At 39.5% G+C, this 22,786-nt stretch overlaps 1 protein-coding gene across 1 annotated transcript in view; it reads right to left on the bottom strand.

Annotated features, from left to right (window-relative positions):
• The window catches only part of avl9 (AVL9 cell migration associated), a 95,724-nt gene that overhangs the window by 58,532 nt on the left and 14,406 nt on the right, over positions 1 to 22,786 (bottom strand). The window contains exons 2-6 of the mRNA XM_043688809.2: positions 21,526 to 21,646; positions 15,199 to 15,284; positions 10,698 to 10,769; positions 4,440 to 4,529; positions 173 to 239 (exon numbers count right to left, since the gene is read on the bottom strand). Coding sequence (XP_043544744.2) covers positions 173 to 239; positions 4,440 to 4,529; positions 10,698 to 10,769; positions 15,199 to 15,284; positions 21,526 to 21,646 — 436 coding nt within the window. The remainder of the gene's footprint in view (positions 1 to 172; positions 240 to 4,439; positions 4,530 to 10,697; positions 10,770 to 15,198; positions 15,285 to 21,525; positions 21,647 to 22,786) is intronic.

The following is a 22,786-nucleotide window of genomic DNA, read 5'->3' as shown; positions in this document are numbered from 1 at the left end:
TGACTAAAGACCACACAAACCATCGTCATAAATGAGACTGTTTGAAACAACCCTTTATTTTGTCCTTAGAAAAGAATAAAACTATTGCTGTGTTGAAGCAAAATAAATAGAACAAATCCTGATTCCAATCTTATTTATTCAAATGCAAATGATACAATTTTGATTCACTTACCTAAGCAAGCCTGGGAGCCTTCTAACGCGTTTCCTCCTAAAGAGCTATTCATGTGTTCATAAAGTTCCTAGTTAATCATTTTAGAAAAGTAAACATATAAAAACATTTAACCTCCAAGATCTGCATTAAATTCTACAATAAGACCAAATACAAGCTTATGGATTCAATGCATTGGAAGCATTGTATAAGTGTATGAAATATGTGTTGGAAAATCCTTCTTCTAACACGTCAGTAAATCTGATATCAAGTACTTGTCCAATCTTGCATATTTTATTGCAATTTTAAAGTATTTTAAAATTATAAAGGGTATGGGCATCACTGGCTAGCTCAGCATTCTTTGCTCATCCCTAACTGCCCAGAGGGCAGATAATGTCAATCACGTTGCTGTGGGTCTGAAGTAACATGTAAGCCAGACCAGGTGTGGACAGTAGTTTCCAGCTTTAAAGAACATTAGTGTACCAGAGGGGTTTTCCAACAAGCAACAACAGCTTCATAGTCATCATTAGACTATTAATTGCAGATTATGTGTTATTGAATGCAAATTCTACCATTGATCATGGCAGTATTTAAGCTTGGCTCCCCAAAACATTACCTAGGTCTCTGGATTAGCAGCCTAGTGATTATACCAATAGGCCATTGCCTTCCAAAATATACTTGTACTTCAAAAATCTACAAAGCCTTAAGAATTTGAACTTTGTAATAAAGTTTGCGTATGTAAAGAAGCAAAATTAAAGAAAGAATGATCATTTTTTGTTACTGAAAAGGCACTTCTTCAAACTTAGAAGGCAAGCCATGGAGAAAAAAAAAAACTACAGATGCAATTACTTTGACAAGACATTTCAAGCATCAACATCATGATTTCCTAATACTGTGTGATGAATTCCTTTTGTGTTGTACCAACCTGAAGGTCACTCAGTTAACATTGCAACATTCAGTGGACAGACAGTTCCAAAACATCAGTCACATTCAATATCATCTATGAACAAGAGTTGGGCAGATTGAACGGTTTTCAATAGGTTACTTAAAACAGTTCAGTGGTCACTGAAGTGCAGTTAGTTGAAGATGACAAACAGAGATAGAAGGGAGCCCTGTGCGAAAAAGAACGGTTTAGCTGAATTGCTGAAAAGGCAACTGAAGTATGTGGAATCTGAACAGTTAGAGATTCAGTGGGAAGTTAATACCAGTTGGATGGCTTGTGTTTTTAGTAGTTATTTTAGGATTTAGTATGCAGCTCTGAAAAATATGGGCTCCAGAAAAGTCCAAAGATATCTGGGGTCTCAGATAATGCCACGTGACAATAATAGTTCAGTGTGGTGTGAGCTGAGGTAATTATTTACTTTTTGTAGTTGAGTCAAATTACACCCCAGGAAATAAATTCAGGTCAATACTGGCTGTGGTGAAGCTTGCTGTTTGTGAAAAGATGGCTTGTGAAGAAATGTTAGTTTTCCAGGATTCAGAATGGCACAGTCCCAGAAACAGAAAGTAAACAGTCATTGAGATAGTCCACGACAGAGTGGTTTTTGTGGGAGCTTTAAGGCCAGTCTAGCCAAAGCGAAGAATTGTAATCCTTTGTGAAGTGTAAGGAGATTTGGTGACCCAATGTGTCACTAATGTTTGGTTTGGTTTGGTGGGGCGGCAGGAGTTAATGCGAAAGAGACAGACTGAGAAATCTAAGGGGTATATCAATCATGATCACTGTTTGATGTGGGATGTTTTTGTTGGTTTCTGGACAAGTTTATCTGTTACCCGTATTTGCCCCATGTTAAGTTTTGACTCTAAGTCATACTTACTTTTGCACAGTCTAATCCTTGTTTTTGTCAATAATGTTTGCTTCAATAAGTTTTGTTTGTTCTTTTTTGTTGACCAAAGAAACCCAACTGACTTATTTCGAATACTAAAACATTGACAGTCTAAAACCTATACTATTAGCCATACTACTAGTTTAGTTAAATTTAAAACTTTGTTATGGCCGCTGGTGGAGGGGCACTAAAATGGAATTAGTGCACCCCTCAAATCTGAATCATAACAAACATCTAGGTGCTTACATCTGGCATTGAAACCATAAACAAATGAATATAATTGGAAGTGGGGAAGTAATTTTTTAAAATGCCAGTACAGGTGTTTTGTGCACTGGAATAAAATTATATTAACCTAAATGTCTTTTGATGCACGTATATTTTTCCAGCAGAGTAGGATACATTTTAATACTTTAAAAGTCTTGTCCATTGACAAACTAAGAGATAGGATTTATGTGAAAAACTAAGAAACAAGAAATTCAAAAATTATTGCCAACAAACAGGATATTGAATTTGAAATGTAAAAGACGAGTTTAGAATTAGAAGCACACAAGGTGAAGATAGAACAGAAGAGCTCAGAAGTGTAATTTCAAAGCAAGGAAAGAAGAGATCATTCTTTTTTCTTTGATGAATGAATTTGATAAATGTGCAGTCATTATTGCTGGTCTTCATGTATCAAGTTGCACAAAAGATGAAACAGAGAAGGAAAATGAGGAGATGGATCTGCAGTTTTCAAGTACAGCTTTTGGGTAGAGGTCAAGAGTATTTTTTCTAAAGAGGAGTAAGATTGGCGGTTCTGAAATAGTTACAGATAATACTTGAGTAAAGGGAGTAATTTATACTTTCAACATTCCAGGAAGGAAAGTTTGGTAGTCACTGGCTTAGAAGGAAGGGCACTAAGGGGATACAAGTTGTATCTAACAATTAAGATAAGCTTGGAGAAGGGAGGAAGGGTGAAGAAACAGGGCAAAGGTAGGAAGAAGCCTATGTGAGCTAGAAGATGAAGGGAGAAATTTGGCAGAAGCAGCTGTAACAATTGCCTCAATACTAGACACAAATAAATCTTCACCTTTTGATGGAGTAAAGGCTGGAAGAGGCAAGGAAGACAGATTTGAACAATTGGTTAGTTATCAGAAAAAAAGCACTAAGCTATTTTTTTGACTCTCACTTACTCCAGAAGAATGAGCAATTTTTGCAGAGGAAAATGAGACATAGTAGTGCTCAAAATGGTGCTACCAGATCAGCCGATTGGCAAACAGAAGTTGATTAGTGTTTGGACTTTTGACCAATTATCGATGATAAATGCCTTTTATCTGTTGGGAACAAGACAATGACAAGTGTTTTGACCTCCAGCAACACAGGTGCTGTCTCTTGATCTCTGTAGTTAAAACACATTTTAAACCTGAAGGAATGAGTTCATCTATCCTTCAGCAGTTATTGCAAGCTGTGACTTTTAACTGGTAAGTCACAGACTTTTACAAGTGAACTACCCACCTTGCATCTTTTGCAAACTAGTGGAAGTATCTGAAGAAAGATGACTGAGAAACGATGTTCTGACCAGCATAAGAATTATAAACATCATCTTAGCAATACATGATTAGCAACCATTCAGCTGGCTCCCAGTTTTTCTTTGCCATAACTTCGTCTGTGTGCACATGCATATGTAAGGGGGAATTTATGAAGGGATCAGAGTTTTAATTAGTCACATTATACGCCATTATATACTTTTTATCTGTAGCTGTGTCTAATTACTTGCAATAAATAGTAATTCTTGAAACCTGATTTGTGCTTTCTATCAACTTGGATCGAAGATTCAAATTAGGAAATTTTATGTGCTTATTTTCTGATCCTTAACTTTTGTGATGACCTTAGGAATGGGGAGGCTTAATTTCTAGTGTGTTACCCAAGTGAGTTGTGACAAAAGACAAATGCACCATTACGGCATTTTGGGTGTGGCAAACAGACAGTAGGAGGTACTGTGTGACAGAGAGGTTTCATTAATGTGCATGGTAAGATATGTTTCCACCAAAGCCAAGCGATTATTCACAACAAAGGTTGTCAATAAAGGGTATTTTTAAACAATGAACCAATATCCTCCAGGGAAATGTGGTTGGAACAGTGATTGATGATGTACTGACAGAGTCAAAAAGGGAAGTGAGGTGAGGGGAATGGGAAAGGCACATGAAGCATACTGAACTTTAAGTCATTCGGTCTACAGAACATGAGTGTTGCTGAAAGAGATATATTTTGTTGAAGCTTTTTGTCTTGTAATTATCGGGACAATTTGTAAGAATACCAATTCAAGGGGAAAACCACCATTTATACTCATGATAAGAGAGTACCAATTGGTTGGTAAGTAGACTCATATTGGTAGAGGTTTAGCCATAGAGAATACTCACACTCAAGTAATGCGCTTCTTTTAACATATTCATTAATGAGATCTCCATATACAAAATTGTAATAATCCTCACCTTTAGAATGGAAATCTGTGAAAAATCTTTCTCCTCAAAATAAGCGTGTGTGATGAGCTGCAATTTTGCTTGTAGCAACCCATAAAGGGGCTATAGAAAGGAAATCACAAAAAAAGTCAGTTTCAGCAGTTCACTAAGTTTGATAGTCATTAGCAGTTACTCAAAAATGGTATCAGCAATTACATAAGAGCAACTTCTACCACATAAATGCCCGAATACAACACAAATGTTAAGTGACAGCCAGAGTACATTGAAAACTTTGTGCTGAGTCCCCACATTTTGTGTACTCCAAATTTAGTACAAGAATTAACATGAGATAAATCAAATTTTGTAATAAAATTCCAATATAATACAAATTTTAGTATCTTGAAGAAGTTGAAGTGTAGCACTACCATGAAGTGGTGGCTGACAAGTTTATAATCATACTTCTGTATAACGAGTTACTGTCCTCAGTTGTATCATCAGAAAGATATATAAAGGGAATGTGTAAATCATTCATATGAGAGAGAGAGAGAGAGAGAGAAGGACTAAAATTTGCAGTTGTCTGATCCCAAGTTTTATTTCTCCCCAGTAAAGAAAATTACAAAGCATATTCATAAAAATGCCCCATGGTGTGCAATAAAATCTTTCATTGCCTGAACTCCATGTTTGAATTGCTGTAATCAGACATTCATCACTTTCAACAACAAACAACATCCTATATGATGCTCACAAATGTGATAAACTTGCCCACACATCTCAACCTGTTCACTGCCACAGCTGACTATAACATCTTCTTCCTTTCCACTGCCATCCAACTGAATGGAGCTTCTCTCATTTAGCTCCATTCTTATTATCAGAGTGTCAATTCTTTTTTTCCTACCAATGCTTTATCTTGTCAGCATCCCTCTCAACTCTTTCATTTGTTAGTGAGTTTTGAGAAGATTTGTAGCTCAGGTTGAGGTTCTGGATGTAAGTTTGCTCGCTGAGCTTTCATTTGTTGTTAAATTTAAAAGCTGTTTATCCGAGGTGCATGAGCAGAAATCTCTTCCAGTTAAACACTAGGAAAGGCTGAAGCCATTGTATTCATCCCTACTCTCAATTTTGTTCCTTAACTGCAGACATTCTCTCTCACTCTCTGTCTCTCTCTATCTTCCCCACCGCACCCCGAGCTCCCCCCCCCCCCCCCCCCCTCCCCCCCTCCCCCAGGCAGCCTCCTGAGGTTGAACCAGTCCAATCACAACCTTGATTTCATATCTGGTTATGAGAGGAGCTCCCTCCACATATCCACTGCATCACTGGACCACATATTTCCATCTCCATAATGTCATTTGGCTTGACCTCCTGTCTCGGTTCATCCGCTGCTGAAATCCTCAATCATGCTTTCCTTGTCTCCAGAATGATAATTCCAAAGCAATCCTGGCTGCTCTCCTACATTTATACACTCCATATGCTTGAGATCAGGCCTTTTGACCATGCCTTCAAAATTTAAGCTGTAATCTTTGGATTTCCTTTCTTACATCTCCAGCTGTTTTCTTTACTCTCTTCCCTTTCGAACCTGCGACACCTTTCACCAAGTGATTGATCGCATGATTTTACGCCTTCTTTTATGGCTCAGATTTGTTCTATAATTCTCCTTAGCACTTCTGAATGTTTTATTACATTAAAGGCACTACTGTTACAACCCCCATAGAGAGTGGCCAAACCTCAAGCCAAAAGAACACATCAAAGTTACAAATTTGACAAATAATTAAGAATCCTTTCAAGGAAGCTGCTTCTTACTGCTGTTCCATGTGAAATCGATTTCTTTCATAGTACCCAGTGTACTTCCAGTTTTCCATTCTTCTTTCCCATCACAATATGTGGCATTATTTTATGTCAACATATCCAACATTTGTGTTTAGCATAAGCAATCTCCATTTCTTTGTCTAAGAGTTGGTTTTGTCGTTTCACTTCCCCATTTTGATGCAGCCATTTAGGGTTTACTATGTGAGATGTTGAATATCTGTGATTTGCATGTAATCTGAAAAGTGTGAGAAATAAATTGCTGTTCACTGCTTAAATATAGAGAGCTGAATATGATATTCTTTTAGCTAAGTGCAGATTGCTTTTGGAGGATTTTTTGAGGTAAGGCCTATGGAGTTTTCTTACCGTATTCCCAGAAACTCAACATTTTAACTAATTACTGCACACCTACGGCATCCTTCCACCTGTCTCCAGCCCCATTTTACCACAGCCAATTCCAGAACAATTTGCCACTCAGTGGATATGTGCCAAAAGACTGACCTCCTTGCACCTGTGCCATCTTCAAAAGGATGCTGTATACTTGGAGAAGCCTGGCGATCCACCACTGCCCCTCATTTAATGGCACTGCAGCCACAAAACCAAAGAGCTTATGACACATAGCCAGCGAGGCTGAAACTCCTTCACACATACAATTCCCATTCTCACATCCCAGTCACTGCTTATCTATAAGGACACCTTTCCTTAGCTACATCCCATCTAAAACACCATCTCTACGTCATTGCTAATCTTGTTCCCAATACCCACTGAAGACTGGCAACTTGTCACTGTTCAGTGGGGGCACATCATACACAAGCAAGTATTTGGACAATTCTAAACATGAGCTTTTATTTACAGCCTGCAAAAGCAAAAGTGAAATGAACAGAGGCTGCAGTTCACCACCCCACGGCAAAAACAATGCTGCAAGATGACCAATGACAGTCCATAATGGTCTGCTGCACCCAGCTTTCAAAGGGTGTCATTCAGGTCCTGCCTGCCTTGTAGGGCCTGAAGCAGCCGAGTTCTGTCATGCACAAGGACAGCTTTCTCCTCCCCAACGTCCTCATCCTCCTCCTTGGAAGACTGCTCCTGTTCCTTAGCATCTATCACATCAGGCTGCAATTGTGTGGAGCACAGCATGCCAGGATGATGCAGCACACTCTGCCGTGCTGTACTGGACAATAAGTATCTAAATGCAAAATGTTGCTATGCAGTTCATTATCATAATTTGTTTCCTACTGCCTCTGTGAAGTGCCTTACAGTATTTTAAAGTTGCTTTATAAATGCAAGTTACTACTGCTGTTGTTGTATGGAGCTATTTGAAGAACAGCAGATGAGGTCCTCCATAATTCTGGCTGATATTATTCCTTGACCAACACCAATTCAAAAAAAACACTATAGATTACCTGGTCATTTACCTTGCTGTTGGTTATGGGATCATGCTGTATACGTTTTTGTAGTGATTACACTCATATCAATTCATTGCTTGTATAGTGCATTCAAATGACTGGCGGTCATGAAAAGCATCACATAAATACTATTAATTAATTCACTCACTTGCTTTTGAGCCTGCTGAAGTGACTTTGCACTTTATAGGGAAAAATCTCTCCAAAACCTTGAACAAAATCTGATGCATGTCGATGACAAGGTGTGATATGAACTGAAGCATATAAATCCAGAAAGCTTGTTAAAAATGCTGCTCTTTTTCATTACCTGCTCAACAGCATTCTACACTATAAACTACTGATAAGTAACAAGTCACAAAAGTTAAAATTGCTGAGAAAATGCTTGAAAGCAAATACAAGGAAGAGTTAAAAATCACATAACATGGTTAGCACAGAAATAAACTCTTCAGTGCAACTAATCCATGCTGAAGTCAATGCCATATTTGAATCTCTCTCATCCTTCTTTATCTTCTTCCATTACTATACCCTATTCTTTTCTTGCTAATTATGTTTCTCTAGATTCCCTTGAATACATCTGTGCTGTCATCTCAACCACTCCTGTGTAAGGAGAAAATGAGGACTGCAGATGCTGGAGACCAGAGTCGAAAGTGTGGTGATGGAAAAGCACAGCAGGTCAGGCAGCATCCGAAGAGCAAGAGAATCGACGTTTTGAACGTACGCTCTTCATCAGGAATGAGGCTTGTGGGCTGGGGGTTGAGAGATAAATGGGAGGGGGGTGGGGTTGGGGGAAGGTAGCTGAGAATACAATAGATGGATGAAAGTGAGGGAGAAGGTGATAGGTTGGAGAGGAGGGTGGAGTGGATAGATGGGAAAGGTGATGGACAGGTCAGGAGGGTGGTGCCACGTTGGAGGCTTGGGACTGGGATAATGGAGGGGGGGGGAAAATGAGGAAACTGTTGAAATCCACATTGATCCCATGTGGTTGCAGGGTCCCAAGATGGAATATGAGGCATTCTTCCTCCAGGCATCGGGTGGCAAGGGTTTGGTGATGGAGGAGGCCCAGGACCTGCATATTCTTGACTGAGTCGAAGTGTTCAGCCATGGGGCAGTGGGGTTGGTTGGTGCGGGTGTCCCAGAGATGTTCTCTGAAACGATTCGCAAGTAGGTATCCTCTCTCCCTGGTGTAGAGGAGACCACATCGGGTGCAACGGATATAGTAGATTACATTGGTGGAGGAGCAGGTAAATTTTAGTCGGATGTGGAAGGATTAATACTCCTGTGTTAGCCAAGCTCCATAGTGCAGCCTCTCTTAAGAAATGTATTTGTGGTTGTCATAGTAATGGCATATAATTCTAATTTTCCCCACACGTCTCTCTGTAATACCCTATGTAAGCTTTGCTATTGTATCTTTTGTAGAGAACGGTGTCTCAGCCTATTCAATCTTTCCTGCTGGGTACAGCTTCTCAACTCTTGTATCATTTAAATTACTTAGTACCTTCACCTCTTTCCATAACATACAGACAAAATTGTTTGCAATATTAATGAGTGATTGCAGCAAGTTTATATACAAGCTTAATTACCTTCACTGCTTTCCAATTCTCTCTTTTGAAAATAACTCAATTTTCTTTAAAAAAAAAGTTTTATTAAATGCACTTATTAAATCACTTATACATTAGCTTTTGTTTGATGTTCCTCCTCCGAAGTCTGGAAAATGAGATGGAGACATTGCTGGTAAAATTTATCTTACGTGTCTCTGATACACAGTCCAGATTTCACTGCAGGAATAGACTGATACCATAGTTAGTAGAAGGTTGAGCTAGTCCAGCTAATCAGTTGCTGGATCTCTTCATCAATAGTGGCATTTTGAGAGGGTTGCTGACAAGGTATGGGAAATGCTCAACATATTTCAGATTCCCTCTTTCAACAGATAATGAAGGGCAATATATAATTGAACAGGTCTGGGTGGAGATGGGTATTGTTTTGCAACATTCAAGGACAGGCTAAGTATTCTGGATACAGAATTGAAGAGATTGAGGATGGACTACATATCTGGTGCAGAGTGAGCAACGACAATTCAATCGTACCACACTGTGGGTCTTGGATGTCTATCGTAGTCAGTTTAGTTTGATACAGAGGCAGCTGAAATTAAAGAGTTTACTGTTTACATGGTATTTAATGCACATGCCTGAAGGCAGTTGATCTTTGATGGAGTAAGAAATTACTGTCAGCGGTTTATTAATAGTATAGGGGTTATCACAGAGCCTTGAAACCAGTGAGTTTGTTCAGACTTCCTGCTCTGGACAGTTGCAGTCATATCATCATGAAGCAGTTGCAGGATTGTGATAAAGTTTCAAGAACATAGAAATCTCTGGAGAACAACTGACTGTCTCATGATTTATTGAGGCATATACTTTAACAGGCCAAAGAATACCAGCACAGATATGATGAGCTGAATTGCCTTTTTCAGTATGGCTCCTATTGTTATTCTCAACACTTTTCTTGGATTTGTATGGCAACAAAGACAATGTCAGAGGGTCCGCTGGGGTGTCCATAGTGCAAGTTGCATTTGTAAACTCACCCCCAATGATTTCCAAACATGGCCCATAGCTTTCCAAGACAAGTAAAGCTTCATTGTTGCTAATATAGTTGAAACTGCTAGAAATTGGCTTTAAACATTGAGCAGGAAATATATATTTGCATCCACATTTTTTCGAAAACAGTGAATTGCCATTTTTAACTCTAAAGTCGGCATTTGGTTTCATGTAGATTAGTGAAAGGCAAGAAGCCATATACAACGGGCAACTCTTCTTAGCTGAGAACAGCATTCCTGCAGGCCTAGAGGCTAGCTCCTCAGTCCACTTAATGTATATAAAGGAAAAGATATTTTATGCAGAAAGGGAAAGAAAAATCAGCAAAAATGCAGTTGCTCAAAATCGCAAGTGAGATTTTGTTTCTTTCACAGTTCAAATTAGAATCATGCCAAAGTAGTTAAATGTAAGAATACATATTCTACAATACTTGCCAAAAAGAAATTATGTAAAATGAGGCAGCTATTTTTGAAATATATTTGAGAAAGGTTCAGCCCACTTACCAACCTACTGAGTACACAAACACTCTTCTGAACAGTTTCTCTTGTGACATCAGCCTGCCGAACCTTCAGGGCCTGAAGTTAAGAACAATTAAAGCATTATAGAGACATGCACTCAGTGGCATAGTTTTCAGAACATAACTGCATTGAGACAGTGGCAAACATCAGTAAAATATTAACAAGGTGCAATGATTTATTTGTAAACAGCAAACAATTTTTATTTAATACCAATTCAAGGTTATTTCTCCAAATGCAAAGTTCACAACCCTGTACAGAATGCAGACAGGGAAGGTGCAAATAGAGGAGGTTGAAACAAATAGGACAAACTTATAAATTCTCTCACCTGTTCAGCATTCTTAGTTATTCAAAAGTTTATTGGATGTCAAGATATCAATACTGTTTTAAGATGTTTTTGAATTTTTGTTTAAATGGTAGCCATGTTATTATGGAATATTGCAATGGTTTTCTAATGGTCTTTGGGAGAGACATTATTTAGATATTTCTGTCAAAGCAGAGGCACATGGATCAAATGACCTCCTCCTGTGTTACACCATTCTTTGCCTCTGGGATATTACCATATTTTCCATTTGCTTACGTGAGATATTGTAGGATATAATCACATGTCCCAATGTCCTGATATGGAAGTATTAAATTGATGGCTATACAAAGAGCTCATACAGGTACAATAAGCAAAATAGCTTCCTGCCGTCTTAACAGTCTTTAATACCTAATAACTTATCTGCAAGCATTATAGGACTTACTGTTTTTCACAGAGACAAATTAGATTTGTGAAACACAGACATCTGCATACATTTTTTTAACAAATTAACATTACAGAGTTACCTTCTCCCAGACAGACTGCTCATTGGGGTAGACATGGCCTGCAGCAGTCTAGTTTAGATGTACCTAACACCTGCCATCACATCGTTGCCCACAGTTTTGAACATGGATTGGCATGAGACTGAACTGTAGGACTTTCATTAAAAGAGGCTATTTGGGACATAAACCATATGGGACTTTTTGTGGATAAAGATCTGCTTAACTTTCTTCATCATCCAGGCCCTTCCTAATCCTTTGACTTCTAGTCTACCAAGGAGAAGGTAACTGTTTTCAGAATCCCCAGTTATGGGTTAACCAGTAAAACATGCATCAGCTGACAGTTTGGAAGATCATGATTAGTGCCAACAGACAGGACAGCGACATGAAGGGTAGATGAGGATCTTCAGCCTTAGCATCTCACTTAGGAGAAGGGCAACGGCAAATTCAAAGTTGCATTCTTTCAGCTGCACACTTGTGGTGTGCGCTGTAATGGTGAAATATGGGTGGGGACAAGGATGGTGGTGGCAGACTTCAGTCATAACTCTGCACAGGTGGGCTCAAGGCAATGGTTTCTGCGCATTGATTGTGTTGAGCTTACGAGGTGATAGAACAGATCTTTTTAGGTTATGAGCTGCTGTCCTCAATCCAGGGAAGGAGAAGAAAAAGAACCTTAAACACAGCCAGCTTTCCATGAACATGTCAGTATACCATCCCTGCTTAGTCATTCATTCATCGCAGTCAAAATAGAAAGAACTACAACACAAAGAACTAACTAACTACTAGTCATAAAATGAAACATGGAACGATCGGGACTCTAAACAACTCTACAAGATCAGGGCATAGAACAACCCTCATATCCAGAGTGTCAGAATGGTTTTAAAAAGAAAAGATAAGATGATTCAGCACTCAAGCCTTAAAGGAAACTTGATGTAAATGTTCCTAAAGACATGGTGAAGAGGCAAGAACTGGACTATAATCTAGCCACAGGAACTGTTGATATCCCAGAGAGCAACATTAGCACTAAAAATTCAAAGAAGTGAAAGGACGTTACGAAAATACATTATCTGAGGTGATAGGATTCAATAACTAGAAGAACCAGGACTACTCTGACAACAATAATCAAGACACAGACAAGCTTCTGGATGAAGTGTACAGCACTCACAGATCTGACAAGAAATGACCAGCGAGGAATGCCAAACCAAGAAAAATGAATGACTGGTGTTGGAAAACAAGTCTGATGAACTCCAAGCAGCTCTTAACAAAAAAACAACTTAAAAGTCTCAACACATAGATCTGCAGACAATTTATGACCCTAAAACCAATGATGTGACATCCATCCTCTCAACAGTTGGCAATCAGCCACTAATAAATGGGAATGAGGTTCTCTATTGTTGGGCAGATCACTCTGGCAATCTCTGAAACAAACAATCCATGAATGCAATGATTGCACTTACTCATTTCCACAACAGTACACTCTTTCACAATGGGCTCTGGTGTTACAGTGGTAGTGTCTCTACCTCAGAAACAAAAGGCCTGGGTTCAGGTTCTTCATGTTTCAGAAGTGCATTATAACTTTTCTGAATAGGTTGATTATAAACAGCTACATTTTGGAAGAACTTTCTCTTAATCATTCTCAAAGATCACAAAACAGTTTTCTATGCATAAGCTGGCATCTGCCTTTGGAATCCCACTGGAGGTATTGAGGGATTTGTATGATTTAGAAACTCAATGGGGTTTTCTACATAATCAACAATCAGACTATTCTCCAAGACTGCCTGATGACTCCATAACTTATGCCTACAAACAAAACAGGAGCAAGACCACCTGAACCAATTATCATGAAATATTACTTTTAACAGTAGGAGGAACTTATTTTCTTAATTTTGTTTTGCTCTTTTCATTGACCCTATGACTACCATCTTTGCAACATGTAAAATTGAAGGAAAGTCCTATGAACAGAAAAATTACTTCCATACATGTTCATTGATCTGATCAAGGTTTTTGACACAATAAACCAGGAAGATCTATGGAACGCTTTGTACAAATATGGCTGCTCTGAAAAGGTCAGTGTCATTCACTTGTTTCATAATGACATGATAGCCATCGTGATGCAAAGTGGTATGACATTGAATGCTTTTCTTGTCACTAACAGCAAGAAGGAAGGCTGTGTATTGGCTCCAGTTGTGTTTGTTGTATACTTCCCAGCCATGCTCCAGAATGCATTCATGACACAAGGACACATTCAATTCAGAACAGATAGCAAACTTTTCAACTTATAGAGGCTCAAAGGTTTCACAAAGGTTACTGAACATCAATCAAGTGAAAAACTATCTGGGGACAACTGCACTCTCATAACAAATATACAAAAGGCCATTCAGACGCTGCTTGTTTAGCTTCAGAACGTTATGACTTGACAGATGGGTAACGTCTGAAGATGTTTTATCTTGTAGCGAACTGCCTCGGTCATGTATGCCAAGATCCCAGTCACTACCTTTGACACTAACTCTAACCCCTGCTTAGCACCAATGTTTTCCTATCATGGGAGACATTAGGTTGGATAATAAAATCAACCATCACCAGGCAAAAGCAAGATCAGTATTTATAGAACTGTAGGGTCATACAGCATGGAAACAGACCCTTTGGTCCAACGAGTCCATGTCGACCATGTTCCCAAAATAAACTAGTCCCACTTGCCTGCATTTGCTCCAAATCCCTCCAAACCTTTCACATTCGTGTGCTTTCCAAATGCAATTTAAATGCTGTTACTGTACCTGCATCTGCCACTTCATTTGGCAGTTCATTCCATACACAAACCACTCTCTATGTAAAAATGTTACCTCTTGTGTCCTTTTTAAAATGTTCTCCTCTCACCTTTAAAATATGTTCTCCAGTTTTGAATATGTTTTGTAAATAGCATGGATACCTGCCTTACTCCACTCATCACTGCCTGTCTCTCAAAAAAAAGACTTATTTATTCCTATTCTTTGTGTTCAGTCTGCCCACCAATTCTCTATCTATGCCACTATACTGCCCCTAATCCCATGCACTTTTAAGTGTGCATGCTATCCCTCATATGGAACCTTAATGAAAGCTTTCTGTAAGTCCAAATAAACCTTACCCACCACCTCCCCCTTATCAACTCTAGTAGTTTTATCATCAAAAAGTTCCAGGAGAAGATAAATCCATGCTGATTTTTGTTCAATCCTGTTACTAATATCCAAGCATTCTGTTTTTAAATCTTCTAAAATGGTCTAGCATTTTCCTTATTACCCATGTCACATTAACTGCTTTATAATTCCCTGTTTACTCTTTACCCCCTTTTAAATAGTGGGATTACATTAGCTTTCCTTTAATCCAAACAGAATCTTGATAATGACCACCAATGCATCCACTATTTCTAAGGCCACTTTCTGAAGTATTCTGGAGTGTAGATTATTGGACCCTGGGAATTTATAGGCCTTTAATGTCATCCATTTCCCCACAGACACTGATTTCCTTTAGCTCTCCCCTCTCACAAGAAAGGGGAAGTATAATACATTCTCATATACTTGCATTGTTCAGATGAGAAATTATGTGCAATGAGTTTAATCAACAGTTTTAGTCTTCCGTTTCCAGCTGGTCAGGAGTACTTATCTGGCTGTGAACGCAAATCATTAAAGTTATTTTTTATTGAAGGAAAATTTACCTTGGCTTCAATCTGTCGATAGCAGGAAACACCGTAAACCGTCTTTCGATTTCCACTCCTTGGAGGCAAATGAAAATAAATGGTGTCTGAGGAAGGAGAAAATCAAAAACATAAAATCATAGAAAAGAGCTGAAAATATATTTCAGAGACATGTGAATAAAGCACTTCTGATACACAGAGAGCTTAAATGGTAAGTTGAAATGATCAACAAATAATTGAAAGGTAAAAATACTAAATTAAGTGACAATAGCATAAAAAAAAATGACATTTACAAACAATTGTCACAACATTTATACACAACACTTGTTATAATTGCAATTGATGTCACTACTTGACAAGTCAGATCCTAGAATGAAACCTGGCTTGACAGATCATATCTTCTTTTGTATTTTAATGTGGTCATTCAATGACATGTAAGTACATGAGGCTGCAGATTCTTCAGCAAGAAAATAGAACTTTATTACATAAAAAGAAACATGATGAAATAAAAAAACAAGCCACCATTTGAAAGGTTTTAAAACATACAGTCATACAAAATTCTCAATTATTCCAAACAGCAACACTTTACAGCATCAAATCCACAGAGATTACCTCTCCAACTCAAATCTTTAGCTTGACTCAATTAGTTCATCCAGTTTTCTTTTCTGTAAGGTCTGAAGGTCTTGCATAAAAACTCACAAAACTGAAAGCTTGTACTTGCTTGGTTTTTTAATAATCTAATTTTCAAGCCAACTTGGAAGTTACTGAAGTTAATGTTCTGCTATGGTAACTTATTTATTTTGTAGGAGAAAGGGTGTATATTGTGCTTCAGATCATAGTCAAACACCCTCTGACCAGATCACTTTCTGTGACAGAGGATTCCCCAGGCTCACCACTCTGTGGGTGAAAATTCTCATTATCTCAATAATAAATGACTATCCCTTATCCTTTATCTGTGACCCCTGGTTCAGGCTAGCACTTATCTGTCTAGTTCTGTTATAACTTTAAAGGTTTCTATAAGAACTTCTCTCACTTTTTAAACTTCAGTGAATATAGTCCTAATTGATCCAGTCTCCCTTCATAGACAGTCCTGCCATCTCAGGAACTAGTCTGGTAAATCTCTATTGCAATCCCTCCATAGCTAGAACATTCTTCCTCAGGTAAGGAGACCAATACTGCATATAGTACTCCAGGTGCAGTCTCACCAAGGTCTTGTACAATTACAGCATAACATTCCTGTTCCTGTACTCAAATCTTCTCAATAATGAATACCTGACTGCTGCACCTGCTCTTTAGAGGATCAGCATGGACTCAAAGGGCCGAATGGCCTGCTTCCATACTGTAGAGTAATCCCTGTAGAGTTCATGATTCCACGAATACTATTGTGAATAACTAACCTCCTGACTCAAGATGTATCCACATCTACAGCACACAAATCAGGAGTGTGATGGAATTTACCCCATTTAACTGGGAGCGGCACAGTGGCACAGTGGTTAGCACTGCTGCCTCACAGTACCAGGGACCCAGGTTCGATTCCCGCCTTGGGTGACTGTCTGTGTAGAGTTTGCACGTTCTACTCATGTCTGCGTGGGCTTCCTCTGGGTGCTCACATCCAAAAGATGTGCATGTCAGGTGAATTGGCCACGCTGGATGGCCTTCAGTGTTAGGTGCATTAGTCAGGGGTAAATATAGGATTGGGGAATGGGTCTGCGTGGGCCAAAGTGCCTGTTTCCATACTGTAGGGAATCTAATTTAATCTAATCTTGACTGGATGGCTGCAGCTTCATGGAAAAGTACAGCACAGAACAGATCCTTTGGCCCACGATGTTGTGCCGAGGATTATTCCTAATCTAAAACAAAATAACCTAACTTACACACATGCCAATTCACTGCTGTCTATGTGCATGTCTAGCAGTCGCTTAAATGTCCCTAATGACTCTACTTCCACCATCACTAATGGAAACGCATTCCATGCATTCGCAACTCTCTGCATAAAGAACCTACCTCTGGTGTCTCCTTTATACCTTCCTTCTAATATCTTAAAACTATGACCCCTCGTGCCAGTCAGCCCTGTCATGGGGAAAAATGTCTGATTATTGATTCTATCCATGCCTCTCATTACCTTGTATACCTCGATCAGGTGACTTCTCTTCCTCCTTCTCTCCAGAGAGAAAAGTCCAAGCTTAATCAACCTCTTTTTGTAAGACAAGCCCTCCAGTCCAGGTAGCATCCTGGTAAATATTCTTTGCACCCTCTCCAAAGCCTCCGTATCTCTCCTATAATAGGGTGACCAGAACGAGATACAATATTCCCAGGTGGTCTTACCAGGGTTTTGTAAAGCTGCAGCAAAACCTCGCGGCTCTTAAACTCGATCACCCCTGATAATGAAAGCCAGAACGCCATATGCTTTCTTAACACCCCTATCCACTTGGGTGGCAACTTTGAGGGATCTGTGCACTTGAACTCCAAGATCCCTTTGTTCCTCCACACTGCCAAGAATCCTGACTTTAATCCTATATTCAGTATTCAAGTTAGACTTTCCAAAATGCATTACTTCACATTTATCCAGGTTGAACTCCATCTGCCATTTCTCAGCCCAGCTCTGTATTCTGTCTACGTCGTGCCCTCGATGCTATCGATATCACCTCCAACCTTTGTGTCATGGGCAAATTTACTAACCCACCCCTCAACCTCCTCATCCAAGTAATTTATAAAAACTACAAGAACAGAGCCCTGCGGAACATCACTCACTGCTGACCTCCAGGCAGAATACTTTCCATCTACAACCACTCTCTGCCTTCTGACAGCCAACCAATTCTGAATCCAGACAGCCAAATCTTCTATACCTCCTGACTTTATGAATGAGCCTACCATCAGGAACCTTGTCAAATGCCTTGCTGAAGTCCATATATACCATATTCACTGCTCGACCTTCATCGACCTGTCTCATCACCTCCTCAAGAATACAATAAGATTTGTGAGGCATGACCTGCCCCTCACAAAGCCATGTTGACTTCCATTTCTCACGCTATGCTTTTCCAAATAGTCATAAATCCTATCCCTCAGAATTCTTTCCAAAACCTTGCTGACCACAGACGTAAGACTGACTGGTCTGTAATTGCCAGGGATTTCCCTATTCCCCTTCTTGAAAAGAGGAACAACGTTTACCTCTCGCCAATCCTCTGGTACAACTCCCATGGAGAGTTACTAAGCCAGCGGCTTAGTAACCTCCTTTCTCACTTCCCAGATAACTTAGGATAAATCTGGTCTGGCCGTGGGGACTTAGCAGTCTTAATGTTTGCCAAAATTTCCAGCACATCAACTTCATGTAACTATAGGCTGGTGAGTCTCACTTCTGTTGTGGGCAAAGTCTTAGAGAGAATTGTAAGGGATAGGATTTATGAACATCTGGATAGGAATAATGTGATCAAGGATAGTCAGCATGGTTTTGTGAAGGGCAGGTCGTGCCTCACAAACCTTATTGAATTCTTTGAGAAGGTGACTAAGGAGGTAGACGAGGGTAAAGCAGTAGATGTGGTGTATATGGATTTTAGTAAGGCGTTTGATAAGGTTCCCCATGGTAGGCTACTGCAAAAAATACGGAGGTATGGCATTGAGGGTGAGTTGGAGGTTTGGATTAGGAATTGGCTGGCTGGAAGAAGACAGAGGGTAGTAGTTGATGGTCAAGGTTCATCTTGGAGTGCAGTTACTAGCGGTGTTCCGCAAGGATCTGTTTTGGTACCATTGCTGTTTGTCATTTTTATAAATGACCTGGATGAGGGGTTAGAAGGTTGGGTGAGCAAGTTTGCGGATGATACGAAAGTCGGTGGAGTTGTTGACAGTGAGGAAGGATGTGTCAGGTTACAGCGGGATAGAGATAAGTTGCAGTGCTGGGCAGAAAGGTGACAAATGGAGTTCAATGTAGGTAAGTGTGAGGTGATTCACTATGGTAAGAGTAACAAAAAGACGGGGTACTGGGCTAATGGTCAGATACTTGGTTGTGTGGATGAGCAGAGGGATCTTGGTGTCCATGTACACAGATCTCTGAAAGTTGCCACCCAGGTAAATAGTGCGGTGAAGAAGGCATATGGCGTACTGGCTTTTATTGGTAGAGGAATTGAGTTCCGGAGCCCTGATGTCATGTTGCAGTTGTATAAGACTCTGGTGCGGCCGCATCTGGAGTATTGTGTGCAGTTTTGGTCGCCATACTATAGGAAGGACGTGGAGGCACTGGAACGGGTGCAGAGGAGGTTTACCAGGATGTTGCCTGGTATGGTAGGAAGATCGTATGAGGAAAGACTGAGGCACTTGGGGCTGTTTTCATTGGAGAAAAGAAGGTTTAGGGGTGACTTGATAGAGGTGTACAAGATGATTAGGGGTTTAGATAGGGTTGACCATGAGAACCTTTTTCCACGTATGGAGTCAGCTATTACGAGGGGGCATAGCTTTAAATTAAGGGGTGGTAGGTATAGGACAGATGTTAGGGGTAGATTCTTTACTCAGCGAGTCGTGAGTTCATGGAATGTCCTGCCAGTAGCAGTGGTGGACTCTCCCTCTTTATGGGCATTTAAACGGGCATTGGATAGGCATATGGAGGATAGTGGGCTAGTGTAGGTTAGGTGGGCTTGGATCGGCGCAACATCGAGGGCCAAAGGGCCTGTACTGCGCTGTATTTTTCTATGTTCTATGTTCATCAATTTTGATCTGTTCAAGCCTGTTTCTCAGCTTCTCAAAGTTCTCATTCACAACAAGGTCCCTTTCCTTGTTCAACAACACTCAAGGAGCTTGATACCATCCAGTCCATTTGATTGAACTAAATCCACAAGCATTCACTCCCTCTGACACCAATGCTCAGTTGTAGCACTGTATATTACCTACAGGAATCAACTACAGAAATTCACCAAAGATCCTTAGACAGCACCTTACAAACTCACGACTCGGTCCTCAGACAGCACCTTCCAAACCCATGATTACTTCCATTTGGAAGGACAAGGGCAACAGATATGTGAGAATTCCACCATCTGCAAGTTCCCCTCCCAGTCACTCACCCTCCTTCACTGTCACTGGTTCAAAATCCTAGAATTCCCTTCCTAAGGGCATTGGGGGTCAATCTACAGCACATGAGCTGCAGCAGTTCAAGAAGGCATCTTACCACCATCTTCTCAAGGGTATCTAGGAATTGACAATAAATCTGGACAGAAGGCAACACCCATGTCCCATGAATGAATAATTTAAAAAACTAACTACGTGGCCTTATATTTGCAAAAGGACAGCAATGGCTAATCAACTTAGCTTGCACATCCATGGTCACTACTGGATAATTTAGCAGGGTCAATTCACCTAACCTGCACATCTTTGGACTGTACGGAGAAACCGGGGCACCCAGAGGAATCCCATGCAGACACAGGGAGAATGTACAAACTCCACACAGTCAGTCACCTAAGGGAACCCAGGTCTCTGGTGCTGTGAGGCAGCAGTGCTAACTACTGCACCACCCAAAACTAAGGTAATAAAAGCACCAAACACAATTTTCAAGCTTTTAAAATCTAAATCATTATTTTGCAATTTACTAAACCCATATAAATCTTCCCAGCTTAAGATATTTTTCTGGGCCTTTCATGTAGGCTTTTCCTTAGATTGACCTGCAATTTGATGTTTCAATTAACCAAAAAGGGACACAATTCTTAGACGATTCTCTCCTTCACTATCTTCTGAGAGACCTCCCAGTTTCTATAAATATAAGGAAGTTCAGCAAATGAGAAAGAATGCATCAACAATTTCTGAGGTCCTCTTGGGGTACGGTAGTGTCCCTATCCCTAGACTGAAAGGCTCAGGCTCAAGTTCCACCTGCTCCAGAGGTGTGTAATAAAATCCCAGCATCAATAATTACACAGAGTTTAACATTACTGTGGTTGGATTGGGTAACAGGAAGGAAAGACGGATAGAGAGACAGAAAACCTTATTACATCCCTCAAGTTTTTTCTCCACATACAACATATATAATGATAATTAATGACTGCAATACAAACAAACATGGCAACTGTTAAATTTTTACAATAAAATCCACATCGGCAATGAGATGAACATGAAGTTATTTTCTCTCTCCTACTGTTGTGAGAAGAATACAACCAGCACATTGAGAAAACAAATTATTCTCTAAGTTCATCCACCTGGACAAGGAGAAGGTTTCTGCTTGACCTTAGAATGTTTACAGAATAACAATCTTGGATTCTGTAGAATGGTATACCCATGACTGTGGACTCAGTAAGAGGGCTACCAATTGATACTAACAGTTATCTAGAGTTAATATAAATAACAGCATAAAAAAAAATTCTTCATCCATCTTACCTTCCTGATAGTTGTGTGCCCCATCAGGAAGAGCCAAAAATGGGAGGTATTTCCACTCCTCAGGCAAGCTGTGGCTATCATGCCCTTCCTCTGGAACCAATGGTGGGTATGAAAACTCAACCTGCAGTGTACCAGAAGGGAAATTATAAAAAGCACTTCATATAATACTATCTAGAGAATAAATCACAAGGACAGGGAAATGGCAGACAATCAAAAAAGAATTCTGAAAATACAAATGGACACAAATATTTTAGGAACGGCTTTATCCATATAATTCACTACTGTTTTCAGAAGTCCTCTGCAGGATCTATGTGCATCACAATATTTGATTGTGTGTTGATCAAATTTAAATACCTGTCACATGACACAGAACATTTATGTCACAAAACCAGTCCAACCTCATATGAGATTTTTGATAGTGGTATCTCATGTACATATTCTAAAATTATTACCACAATCAGATACCAAATGCTTCAATTATTTTATTCTGTTTGAGATAACAAACTAACCCTAAACAAGGTTTCTTTGAGACTACCCAGATTTTTTTCAATAAAAACAATCCAAATAATAGAAATATTATGCCAATTGATGAGAGCCAAAATAGATACCTCATCTGCAAATACATGTGGAAAATATATAGAAACAGGATGACAGAATGATTTAATAGTTTAGGTTTCATTTCAGAGAATCACAATCAGTCCATAAACGAGAAATCTAACCATATATGTCAACAGCTGGTAGATGCAATGGTTGGAATATTCCAAATACTCTAGACGCTGGAAGGGTGTCACAAATAAGAAAACACCCCTTTTGAATAAAGTAGGAAGAGAACAAGAAAGAAACTATATGCCAGTCAGCCTAACATCTGATGTTGGAATCATGCTAACATTCACTCTTAAGGAAGTAGTAGCAGGAAATTTATAAAATTGCAATACTATCAAACAGGGATTATGTTGCGGTTTTATGAAAGGAAATCATGTCTGATCAATTTATTCTTTAAGAACGTAATGAGCAGGGAAGATAGAAGGAACTTGCAAATACTGTACAGCTGGATTTCTAAAAGGCACTCAATAAGGATTCTCAATAAGGTTATTGTCCAAGCTGTTGAAGCTTTGCAGCATTTTACAACTTTAATTATCTTCTACTTTTGGAAGCTTGGTCTCCCTACATAAAAAAGGACATACTTGCATAGAGGAAGTGCAACAAACGTTCTCTTGGCTGAAACCAGGGATAGCAGAACTGTCACCAGATAAGTTGTCCT

This window comes from Chiloscyllium plagiosum, unplaced genomic scaffold (genome assembly GCF_037043375.1).
Source record: "Chiloscyllium plagiosum isolate Xiang-an unplaced genomic scaffold, Cpla_swu_hap1 HiC_scaffold_4, whole genome shotgun sequence".
NCBI classification, from domain to species: Eukaryota; Metazoa; Chordata; class Chondrichthyes; order Orectolobiformes; family Hemiscylliidae; genus Chiloscyllium; species Chiloscyllium plagiosum.
This window is presented reverse-complemented; position numbering and strand designations above follow the sequence as displayed.